This window comes from Anser anser (assembly GCF_964211835.1).
Source record: "Anser anser genome assembly, chromosome: 1".
NCBI lineage: Eukaryota > Metazoa > Chordata > Aves > Anseriformes > Anatidae > Anser > Anser anser.
This window is the reverse complement of record NC_139720.1, coordinates 129,496,881-129,509,628: the sequence shown is the minus strand read 5'-3', so window position 1 is coordinate 129,509,628 and position 12,748 is coordinate 129,496,881. Positions and strand designations below refer to the sequence as shown.

The 12,748-nt window shown below is 39.9% G+C and overlaps 1 protein-coding gene across 3 annotated transcripts in view; it reads left to right on the top strand.

Annotated features, from left to right (window-relative positions):
• REPS2 (RALBP1 associated Eps domain containing 2) overlaps positions 1 to 12,748 on the top strand; it is a 96,525-nt gene that overhangs the window by 47,205 nt on the left and 36,572 nt on the right. For 2 of the 3 annotated variants that reach the window (XM_083847759.1, XM_083847761.1), the window contains exons 10-12: positions 4,148 to 4,217; positions 6,308 to 6,373; positions 10,901 to 10,943. In XM_083847759.1, the coding sequence (XP_083703885.1) occupies positions 4,148 to 4,217; positions 6,308 to 6,373; positions 10,901 to 10,943 (179 nt within the window). The remainder of the gene's footprint in view (positions 1 to 4,147; positions 4,218 to 6,307; positions 6,374 to 10,900; positions 10,944 to 12,748) is intronic. The other variant, XM_083847760.1, reaches the window with a different exon arrangement.

Below are 12,748 nucleotides of genomic sequence, written 5' to 3'. Positions count from 1 at the left end.
AGGGAAGTGTTTAGGGGAGATTTCTCATGAGTCCGAATGGGTAAGAAATATCAGTTTTCAGGTGCAGACCTTGTCCTAGGTCTCCTGACAGTTTTTGAGTCTTTCTTCCATTTCCAGAGCTCCATTTACATACATGCAGATGAAAACTGTCTTGGCTTATCCTGGTTCCTTCTACCTTCCTTCTGTGGGGACTGAAACTCTGAAACTATCCCCAGTTTTATGCAGTATGGACATGCATAGTTCAGGTCTAGGTGGTTCAGTCCCCATTTTCATGTCCAGCCTTCTAATAGTCTAAGGAACAAGCATCTAAGGATGTAGGTAGCAATTGTAAGGAGCTGGAAAGGGTGTTTTGAGGGAGGAATGGGGAAGGATTCTTAGGGATCCATTGTAAACAACATCACAATGGATGTCAGCCTTGTAATGAAAGACTACTGCAAGCAAAACTAAGTTAACGAGAAGAGTTTATTATTGAGGTTAAAAAGTGAGGCTTTAAAGATTCTGTATGTTGAGCTAACCATGGCCACTGAGTTGTGCATGGATATTTCAACTCTGAATATACACGCCAAGGGATTTAAGGGTTTAGCATTTAAGGCAGTGAATCAAGTGTCAGGCTGACTGCAAGAATGGGCTTTCAGCTCAGAATTGTTAAGGCTCTGAAAATTGCTGTGGATTGCTGCTGCGATTGAATACAAGGTCCTTCTGATGCTGCTGCCAAGTTTAAAAAAAAAAAAAAAAAAGTTGTGGTGTGTCATGCCAGCTCAGCAAGGCGTTTCTCCAGTTGTTTCATCCCTGTGCCTGGTTCTGGGGTGTTACCAGATCAGAACCCAGATCCCCTGTCAACAAATTTAACTTGTCTGATAGCACCGCCAGGCAGGCTCTCCTGAACTGCACTTCTAACACATCCGACTGTTATGTATGCTTGATAATATTGCCGTCAGTGCTTTTAACATCCACTCTGTCTTCTGGAACTGTTAAAATACGTGTGGATCTCCCTAGTGTGTTTGCTGGGTATCGCTTTTATACAGCAGCTCAGCTAAAGTACAGCAGTTGTATTTGAGTTTGAAGGCAGTGCTATTATCCTGGTATTCTGTGGTGTAGGGTGTCCTCGTTCCAGTTAGGATGCTGGCTTCATAAATGATCACCCAGATACGCAAAGCAGTCTTTTGTTAGTGCAGAGTTGTGAGGAAGTTTGTTCTTCAGTAGCGCAACCCTTGGGACTGCGAGATTACAGTGTTCATGTGTGTATTTCAGAGAGCTCAGAAATCTTGCGTTCAGAGTCATCTTCTGCTTCTTAGTTATAAGACGTCATTTCAGTAACCAAACCAGTACAATTCCATAATCTTATTAAATGGCCGTTTTTTAGACTCTGCGTGTTTGTGGTCCTTGAATGTACGTGCAGAGTAAGGACAAAACTAATAGGAGATCATCTCCTAAGCAGTTAAATTGTATCTTTTTTTGCTTTTTAGATTTTTCTGTTGCAATGGAGATAATAATAGTAGGAATATTATAGTAATAATTAAATATCTGCAGAGGGTATACAGCACAAAATATTAAACAACAACAACAAAACAAATCTTCCATTTTGCATTTATTTTTTCACTTGATTTCCAAAATTTAGGGCTTTCAAACCTCCTGTGCCTTATCTCTGCTCTCCGCTTCTTAAGACATTCTGTCCATAAATGCCAATAACTTGCAGATTACTGTGCTGCATTTACAGTCAGATAATGTTCTTGGGGGGAACAGCTGGGTGTTCTACTCCATTTCTGTTCTGCAAAACCAATCTTTTAAGGGTAGGTTGAAAATAAAGAAGAAACTGTAACATGATTGCCTGTTGGCTGAGAATAGATAGTGTTAGCTGAGTATATCACAATTGTTTGCCTGTCTTTGCTCTGTTTCTTCACTGTCTGGGACCTAGAGGTGTTAGGCAAAGCTCTCAATTAGTCTGTTGCAGGGCCTTGCTATTTCGGTCCTTTGTTATCCAAAATTAGTGGAGCACAAAATCTCATCTCAAACCTGAGTTGAGAATGATTTTGACTTGATTTTTGTTGCTGTTGTTCAGCTGATGTTTCTATAATCAGAATAAATGCTCTGAAAGAGTTTCATTTGGAAGGTCAGTGATTCACCTCCCATTCATCTCACTCTGTGGGAAGCGCAGTAATTCACTGTTGCAATTTAATTTGTAGCTTGGCTATTTGAGGAAATGCAGTTTAGATACCTGATCACTCCATTAGAAATACTGTATTATCAATGCAATCTCTGTGCCTTTGTGTCTTTCCATGTCTCATCAATTCAGACTGTTTAATTTAATTTCAGAAGACCATTTTTACTGTGACTGCTGAACTACAGTACTACAGTACAATGGAGACAATTCCTGAATATATCTGTAAAGAAATTAATGGCAGGAGACAGGTCACCAAATAGTAGGCTTTGTTAAACTTAAAAACCACACGAATACTGGTAACAGTATGCTCAGGAATGACAAGAGTGACTGCTTTTTGTTAACTAGAGTTTTGTCTTTTCATTTTTTTCTCAAGTTTTTTTGTTTCCCACTCTGATTCTGGTCTTTTTTTTTTTTTTGGCTCCTTTCCACAAGCCTTCTCACTGCCAAACGCTTAAAGATAAGACACAAAATTTCTCACTATATGCATAAAATGACTGTCTGGGGTTGCTCTAAACTCTCTCAGAAATGTCATACTCACAGTTCATTTAAATTTGTGAGTCATTCCATCGACTCAAGCATGCAGTGAATTAGGTCTTTAGTCTTGACACTCTTTTCTTAACAACTGATGAAACCAAGACAGAAAATAGCGTCACGTCTAATCTACTCTCATGCTATAGCAACACCAAGAGTTGCTATTTATTGTGTGCTTGAAACATAAATCCTTAATGTCAAAAGATGAGTCTGAATCATAATAGGATCCGGCAATTTTGAGGCATTCAAATCTGAATTGCTTCTGTGCCTCTTCCTCCCAACATTTTTTCTTTTTGTTTGATCAGCTTGAAGTAGTCTGTGGAGAGCCACCTGGTCCAGAACCCATGGTTCTCTCAGATGCGGCAAGCTCTGTAGCTAAGCCAGTTGGTGACCTTTCTGTTTTCCTTCCCTGTAGCCTTGATTGTAATATATAATGTCATGGCTAACTAGGAATGTTAAGTATTTTGCTCAAACATTTTCATGGTCCAAAAGCTATGGGTCAAAAGCATTAGGGAATCCCATGTGCAACTTTATGGAACAAATGTCATAGCCCTTTACTCTAGACTTGGCCCTGACCTGAGGTTTTTTAAAATGTCTGAAGTTCTGTTTCTGAACCTTTTTTTTTTTTTGAAGGCCCATTGGAAAAAACAAAACAAAACAAACCAGCATTGCTTAACATTTAGAGAAGCTTGAGGTTTCTGATGTTTGATTTATAGTTGTTTTGGCCACAGAATTGTTCTTACAGATAATGGTAGTAGAATTTGTTCCTGTTTCCTCCTTGGTAAGCTACGCAGCAGAGGTTACAAGAACCACAAATGCTTATATTATAAGTTGCTGCTGAAATAAAGAACAGTTAAGGAGTAAGACTGGTGCGAAGTTCCCCATTTTCCCATCAGAGGGACTGCTAATGAATGCTGACATGCTGATGAAGTTTTTTTCGCCATTTCTGTGAATGCATGCAGAAAAGAAGAGAGTAGTCCAAGTCAGCTACCTCACCCAGCAGACTTTAGATGCAGAACTACTGACAGTGCAGTACAGCTTGAGCTTTCACTGAAGAGAGTGTTCTCATGGAGGGAGACTAACGTGTGAAGAGGCTGGAGAAGGTTTCTTCAACCCTAGTACAGGTGTTATGCCCAGAATAAAAAAGAAAACACAGAATGTCATTACTCTGTTTTGGGAAGTCTCTCTTTGCATATAGCCCTTAGATCTTTGTGATTCATTGTTGAATTGCTTCTTTAACTAATTTCAGGAGTGAAACTGGTGTACCTTTAAAAGCAGAGAGGTGTAGTTGTCTTTTTAAAGCTCTTCTGTGCTTCTTTATCGAATAAAGCAAGTCTTGGTACAGGAGAGAATATCACTTTTATTTGTGTTGGTCCATGTTCTTAACTATTTGACTGTGGAAATGTGTGGGTCTGCTATGTCAATCACTATAATAATCAATCTTCTGTCTTTAAGAAGACATCAGCTGAAGAGGTGCCTGATAACTCTGCCCTGTTACAAGATACAAAGAAAGATGACAAACAAGGTATTCGAATAAATCATGTTTTTTATTTTTTTTTCTTTTTAGCTCTTTTTTGTGATAATTAGTAATTCCATATTTCAGCTGATAGATGAAACGGTATGTTTAATTTCTAAGCTAGCTGTATGTTGCTGTAGGTTTAAAGAGACAACTATTGACAGCAGCTGGGTTGAAGAAAAATATATGGATGGGTTTGCTTCAAAATTAGTTTTATCACGTGTGGATGATATGAAATACACCTTCTAAAAGAGGCTTAGTCCAAAAGCAAGTAATATTTTTACTTCATATTTCAACAAAGTTTTAATTGTCATTATCAGGAATTTTGTAAGAATAAAAGCTAGGTTGTGCCAAATTTTGGATTTCCCTTTTTTCATCAAATAGCAACATTTCAAAACTAGTTTTTATTCCAAATTAAAAAAAAAAAAGGAACCACCAGCAACCCTATATTTTCTTGCAAAACAAGTTTTGGACAAACAGGACTGAAAATACTTGATTCATTTATGCCACTTGAACTATGGGAACAGCAAGCCACGTGTAATTGAAGTGATCTTTTCATTTTTGCACTCTGCAGCTACTAGGGCTCCCAGAATTAGCACTGGATCGTAGCACGGTCATTCCCTTTATATTCTCTTTTCACTGACCTTTCAGGTTCTCACTTGTTGTCCCTGTCCCTCAGCCGTGGGACTAAAACAGTTGCGGGTGTTTTCTTGTCTGATTCTCAGAACTGTGGATTATACATTCATAAAATAATAATAATAATAATTAAAAAAGGGGGTTGGGGTAGATCTTGACCTCCCATCTGTCCCCATGATAAGGAGCTGCGAGACCAGGTAGTCCACATTCCTTCCAGTTACAGGTGTGACCAAGTTTGGCAGATTCCCAGTGTCCCTGGGTCAAAGAAAGGTTGTCAGAGTTGATGGGTGTTTGTAAGACATTTGGGTAAGTCAGCGTATTCCACAAAAATCGTGTTTTGTTGATAGGATGTGTTTTGTTGTAAATCATAAAGTGTGAGAGCAGGACTTGAACCATGAAGGTTATTGCTTTCAAATGCCGAGGGAAGATTCACTTTTTACTTGAGGAATTTGTTTTCTTCCCTGTTTAGGTGAAGAACTCGTGCTTTATTCTGGGTAGGTGACACGTTAAATCAGATGGGAAGCTGCTTTGGTGCATGCAGTCCTTCGCGGCTGAGGATCTGCTGTATTTGTGACAGAGATTACTGCCTTTTCAGCCAAATAACAAATGCTCTCGTTCTACCACTTATTGCTATTCTGGCAAATGAAGAGCAGATTGCTGTCCTGGCTGAGAAGAAGTTCCCAGACGTCAAGAATCTGTAGTTGAGGACTGTAGAAGTAAATTTCCCTGCATTTTCAAAACGATACGAGTAAATTAGCTCCACTCTGTAAGCTAATACTGTTAAGTGGGGGAGATAGTGCAAATAGAACTGGATCCAAGAACCAGACTTTTCCCACATATGTTTTATTTGATAAAGGCAGATGAAGATGAGAGATTTCATTCTGAGTGGTGATTTATTAGTGTATTACACTGCATTAAAAGATGCTACAAGGACGTCTTAAGAAAGTAATTAATAAATGATGCATAGACATGGATGGAAGGGGAGTAAGCACAAAGCATTGTGATTTCCTGAATTTTAGCCCTGGCTCTATCAGTGCCATTTGACATAGCTGGTGAGGCTTCAACTGCTAAAAGCTGTTGTCTCTATTTTGCCCTGGGTTTCGAGGTTTGTAAGTTCAGAGAGATGCGTCCCAGCTGTGTTGTGTTGGCTGTGCAGGATCGTTGCGTTGCTGAAATACAGCTCCTTTCTTTTATGCATTCAAACCCCCAAATTCTCAAAATTAGGAATTATTTGGCAACTTGGCTATAGGCCTTTCTGTTCTTGACTTTTGTGCTCCTAAGAGTAGTTACTGCTTTTGGGTGTTTGGTGTTTTGAAGGTATTTTGCTACCATTGGTTTCTTTTCGTGTACGTTTGGCTTTATTAGACGTTACAACTGATTTTGTTTTAGATGGTGCTTTCTCAGAGCTGATGTCTACAGATATTACGTGCACATATTAAAAGAATTTTTTTTGTTTTAATAAGCTCTTAAAGTAAGCACCGCTGTCAAGACAATACCAAAGGATTTTCAGCACTTGACTGTGAAAACAGGTAAGAAGAAAACAATTCATTTGTTAGTGCCATTAGAATTTCAATCAAATGTTTTTATATCACAGTGAACCTAAATTAGTGTATTTTGATATAATTTTTTGAGATCCTTTTGCTCTTGTAATATTACACTATTGAAATTAGCTTTTACCTCATAATGACTACAACTTGCACAAGTAATCTTAGGTAGTACTTCAGGATGTCAGAAGGTTCTCGTTTTCTTTCCCTTGTTTTTATTGTATGCGTGTTCTTCATGTGTGGGAAATATTTATGACATAGCATTCTGAAAGGACTGTGAATTTTGTTTTTCTGTACTACAAGTGAAATGCAATTGCATCTTGTTGATAAAAAGGTCCTCTCCAGTATTAAAAAAGTATGTAATATTTTGGGAACTGTTCTAAAGTGGCTTGTTACTTTGAAAAGAAATCAGCTTTTGCATTTTCCATCAAGGAGTTTAAGGGTAGATAGCCTTTCGGAAACACGGATCTTGTGGCATATAAAGCATTGACACATCCTTTTGATTCAAGGGTGTTTCTCTTGTGAAACCACCGATGGTTTTTCTTTCTTCAACTCCAACATACCCTCCTTGTTCCTATCATACTGGAAAAATGTATTTGTGGAATGTCATATGTGAAAATTACTTAGCTGTTCCAGAAACTCTCCATGCATTCAGTTCAGTTCATCAGGTCTCCCTGGCCCTCCTCTCTGTTAACCTCTTTCCTAAAGTGGTAAGAGTGTTGGCAAGGTCCCAGGGAAGCTAAAATCTGGACCTGCTTTCGTTTCTTTTGCGTAAATGTTTTTACTCATGAAGATATCCTTGATTAAGAAAACTGACCCCAAATGTCTGTCACAGCAGTTTTGCCTTATAGCTCGATTTATCCATGGCTGCTCAACAGCTGCATGCCTCATTTCCCAACCTTTTTTTTTTTTTCCTGGCTTCTTCCCAAACACTTGGCAGCTACCAGATGTCCTATCTTCAGCTCCTATTCTTGAACAATTGCTGCTTCTCCTACAGCCAGCAAGCCACACACACTCTCAGACGCACACTCCCCTCTAAAGGGGAAAGGGGGGCCAGTGACACTTTCAGTTCTGTTCTCCCCATCTCTGCCCCCCACTTTTTGCCCAGGAGCACCCCAAGCAGTTTTATTTTCACTTCAGTATTTCCATCTTAGGTATGCTTAGGGAAATATATATATAGTCACCTGCACATCACCTTTACCACTATTGTTGTTTTTCCCCATGTCCTTCATCTCCTTGTAAGGGAGCTCTTCTGGGTGCCATCGTGATCCTTTATCAATGCTGCTGGGTTTGCATACCAAGGGAAGCAGTGGCAGATTTCCACCCCATTGCCCTGCCTCCTGTTGCTCTGGGAGTTTCACCTGTGCAGTCCTGCACATTAAGGATCTGATCAAGCACATTCTCAGGTTGCACAGTAAGACCGATGTTAGAAGTCAAAATATTTGTCTACCCAGTGTGCTAGATAAAACACAACAACTGAGTACTTATTTCAGAATCAGTCATCATTCTGAAATGTCATCATAATTAGTAAACTTCAGGATGCAGATTCAGTTGGGATGAAGCAAGAGAAAATTTACATCCTTCGTTTGGGCTATTTATGTAAATTCAGGAAAGATGATACTGCTGCGGTTCATTAAGGAAAAGTTTTCTTTGCCATCAGACTAGAAATTTGAAGTCAGTAAAATCTTCACGTGCTCAACATCTCTGCAAATCTGTCTATTTTATTTAGGCTCCTAAGTGGAAGATCATTGTTGGCCTTAGACTTTTAAGGAATTAAGAGCCAAATTTGTGATCATTTAAATTTTACATTTCTGCATAGGCCACTAATAAGAGATAAAAGGTGAGTCACTACAGGTGATTTAAACTGGGGAAATTTTTTTTTTCCTTATCAGTGCAGCATGCTTGCACCTTTTAGAGCACAATTTTCCACTCAAGTTTCCGTCCTGTAAAGCAGGGAAGCACCAGTTGTGTATAGTATGTTAGGCTACAGCCAGTAGTTACGGAGTCAGCATCCTTGGGAATGTTATAATGAACACGTACTGGGAGAGGGGGTGGGAGCAGTTAAACACCTAAACTGGGAACCTTCACACTCTCCTGTGTTGTGAATGAATAAGTAAGTTTATCATCATATATGATTTTAAGTGGTCCAGACGAGGCTGTTCAGTTCATCAGGCTTTGCCAGGAATAATACAAACTTCTAAATACTAACTATACTCAATTTACTCAACAGCTTTAATTTTTTATCAGTTTCATGTAACTTAAGCTTCTCTATTCATAGCTATAGAAATAGGGAAAACTTGTGAACTGGCTAAATATTTTTGTATCATCTTGAATGCTTAAGTTGTGCATATGTGTAAACCTCCACCTCACACATGAACAATGCACAGAGTGCACCAAAATATCTGCACGCTGTACAGAAATGCTGCCACAATTCTTGTTTGCATGCCCTAGTAATGAACTACCTGTTTTATAATAGTATTATATTTCATTTTATTAAAGGTTCACACTAAGGCTAGGTCTGGGTATTGTGTAACTGTAGACTCAAATTTCCTGATTTTCAAAAGCTTAAAAGAAAATCCTTGGCAGTAATATTATATTGCCATATTTTTTTTTTTAGTAGTAGTCATTTCAGGTCTCTCTCTTCCTTTTGTGTTTTCCTGTGTACCTCAACAAGATGTCCTCAGAGTTCTCATTCAGTTCAAAGACTTCAATTTTACCTGTAGTTTTTTTTTTTATTATTTTGGTTTTTAGAAGAAAGGCTTTCTAATAGAAGTATGAACAGAATTACTGTCTCCCTAAAAGAAGAAAAACTTGATGGTCCTTAAGCATGGCTTAGCTTGGAGAGAATTTATACTTCCTGTTTCTAAATGACATTTATTTAATAATTGTGCATGTAATTTAATAATCAGCAATTCAGCATTGGAAAAATTGGGTCATATGGCTGTAGGGAAGCAGTTTCTAAAGTTGTGCTCTCTGGGAGTCTGACACAGGGAGAGGGGGATTATCACCACTGCATATTTTAATAGTAATTCCCTCTTTCTTCCTTAGTTGCTTTACTAAGAGTTTGTTGCACAGAACTCTGGAATGACTGTGGGCCAGTTTGCTGGTGACAATAATCTACTAGAACTTGGTTTATGAGTGTTTTTTGTTGGTTTTTCTTTTTTTTTTCTTTTTTTTTTTGTATCACTGTAGCACTGCATGATCCTGAAAGCATATTTCCTTTATGAAGGAAGAGTGTGTGGCTCTAGACGTGCCATATGCTATTTCTTGCATTCTGTATGTCTCAAGCCTCTTGTGTAGGGTCTATGAAGTGACACAATACAAGCTGTTAAAAGGTCAGTATTTGCCAGCTGCTACCACAGGTAGCTCCTGCTCTGTTTGGGGGAATCTGCTGTGTTCTCATGTAGTGCTGTACAGCGACTTTGCGTGTGCATTGGGATGACTTACGCTGCTGCAGTACTTTGAGGGTATCTTAATGGGCTGAATTTGAAAGCACTCACAGAGACATATTTTGTCAAGATTATTTTATGTTAGCGAGGAGAGTAACAGTTCTCTGGTGACCAGCGACAGGACCCGAGGGAACAGCATGAAGCTGCGACAGGGGCAGTTCAGGCTGGGTGTCAGGAAAAGGCTCTTCGCCAAGAGGGTGGTCAAGCACTGGAACAGGCTCCCCAGGGCTGTGGTCACAGCACCAAGCCCGACTCACTTCAGGAAGCATTCATTTGGACATTTTTTTTGGTGGTCCTTTGGGGACCCAAGAGTTGGACTCAATGATGCTTGTGGGTCCCTTCCAACTCAGGATGTTCTACGGTTCTATGAACAGCCAAGTCTGTGCAAACCAAGGAACAGCTTCGAGGAGTAACCCAGAGAAGGTGATTCAGTACTGTTGTTTTCCTATCACGTAAAACCCGGTGGAGGTGGCAGGATATTCAGAATTCACCCACATAAAATAATCATTTTTTTACGTTGATAGAAATGTTTTTGGCCAACACTTAGCCTGTAAAACTTTCTACCTTAAAATATCATTCCTCCCCAATGTCAAAGTAACCTCAGCCTGATGTGTTAAAAATTTTTATGGGTGGCAAGAACATGGACTTTTACACTAATTAGTTGAAGTATTTAGGAAGGACATAAACCTTTGTGCTTGGGGATGTAGGACAACAAATAGATGTTTGCACCAGGAGAAAGGTGTTTGCTATGGACAGCTTATGCTATTTCTGTGTTGCTTGCCAGCACTTCTTTGTCAAGACAGCATCAGACCTATTGCTTTCTCTGCTTTGTGTTAACCAAAGTAGAAGGTGAGGTTCTGACTATGCTTTCAAATTCTTAGGACGTTTACATACTACAGAAAGAAAGGGGAAGGAGAAGTGAAAACAAATCTCCATTGCTCGTGTGGGATGAGCAAGCTCTCACATCCACGTTTGCCACACTCCCAGTTTTAATAAACACTGATCCCACAGCTCTTATTTAGCATGATTTGTCTTAGCAGGTGATTTTTCTTTTCTCTTTCAGCTCCTCAGGAACCTAATGCACTTAAAGCCAGACCCAGATCCAGGTACCACTTTCATTTCTGTTTCGGGATAAGACGTACATTCCTCTGATGTTAGACTCGATAACTGGTGTCGCAATGTTTTACTGGTGCCGTGCTGGAAGTACCGCTCAGATCTGAGAGATTTACCAGGCGGGATCTGTAAGCTCTGGATGCCCCAGGAGCACTGCCTAGCACCCTGTGGTCTCGGGTCACAAGGCGCTGGCACTTTTCTCCATCTGCCCATCCCGGCTGCCTCCTCGGGGTGGTGTTGCTGTTGAAATCGGGGCAGTGGCTGCGTATGGAGGGAGATGCCTCACACTCCCGCTGCAGCAGCAGCAGCTCAGCTCTCAGGTGTGGGTGAGTGCATCCCTTTGTCAGCGTGCGTGTGCGTGACTGTGGCTGGCTGGTTGTGGTGGAAGAGGCTTACGGACTCACGCTGCTACGTGAGGGAAATGGCACCTGCCGAATTTGGGTATTTTAAAGAAGAGGGAGACCTGTGCAAGGAAATACTGTGTATAAAATAATTATGTATTGGTTTGGGTTCTTCTGTTGTACAGCCATATCATTCGTTCACCTTAAAGCTTTCATTTTTTTTTGAGCTGGTCAGGGGAGCTTGATTTCTTTTTCTTAGGCAATGAGAGTATAGCAAGAGCTCCCTCCCTCTAAGCTTGTCAAAGGCTGCTAATTAGAGAGGATGAGCAATCCGCATAATGAATGAAGGTAGAAATCCTCTGTTCTTAGGACCCACATCCAGAAAGGCTGAACTGCCTTGTCTGTCATTTTTCTGCTGCTAGCCAAAGCTTTTTTGTCGTCACACTGTTTTAAATTCTCTTGCTGTGTTACAGAATCGTGAAGTATGCAAAAAATACATAAAAATATTTTATGTAAGACACATACAAATATATTTTAAGCAAAAAAAAATGCATAAAATAGTAAGCATTGCTTAAACATTTGAAAAAAGTCACTTGAATGTGACTACTGTGTCACACGTGACAGTCTCACATGTGACTATATCTCACTGTGTCAATGCAGAAGTTGGGGCTAAAGTTCCCTAGGCACATCCTTGCACCCAGACCTTCAGCCTGGCACAGCCTGGAGGGCTCTACAGCCTCAGGGCTGTCTGTCTTCATGCATGCCTCACCACCAGAGGCTACGATTCGAGTCTCTTACAGCTCCCAGCTCAGGAGGCTGGTTCTCTAGCATGAGCTGTGCAGACTCTTAGCTGCTGACTCTTAGGTGCCCAGGTCTGCCTGTTGTAAGCAGCGATTCACTGTCACAGAGCTCTGTGTTGGCACTGCTGCAGCAGGCATATTTTTATCTCGTAGACACTGTCTTATTCTTTCTTTAAAAAAAAAAAAAAAAATAAAACTGTTAGGTTGTGCAATTGTAAGGCAAGTAAAATATATACCACATATTATGGAAAATAAAAGTTTAAGAAAGTAAAAAACAGGCAAACAAAAAACATCAAAAAACATTTCCATTTATTTCAGAGGGGTTGGGTTAGGTCTTAAATGATAGGGCCATGGAATTCAAAGCTCTACCAAGACCGAAAAATTCAGCATCAGCAGAGGTTTTTGTGTCACATGTAAATTTTGAAGCAATTGCAGCTTTCACTCCTGTATTTATTAAAGTTTACATCAGAAATATAGGATCAGCACTGCCAAATGTCTGTCCCGCTAAATAGCTGTGTTCTAACAACAGCCTGCTTGGCAAGAAAAGATCCGTTTCCCATTAGTGGGAGTTATTTCTGTTCTCCTCGAATGTGTTTTTGGTCTTGCCTGCCATGCATAATGTATTACAGTAAGTATAACATCTCACGTTGTCAATGC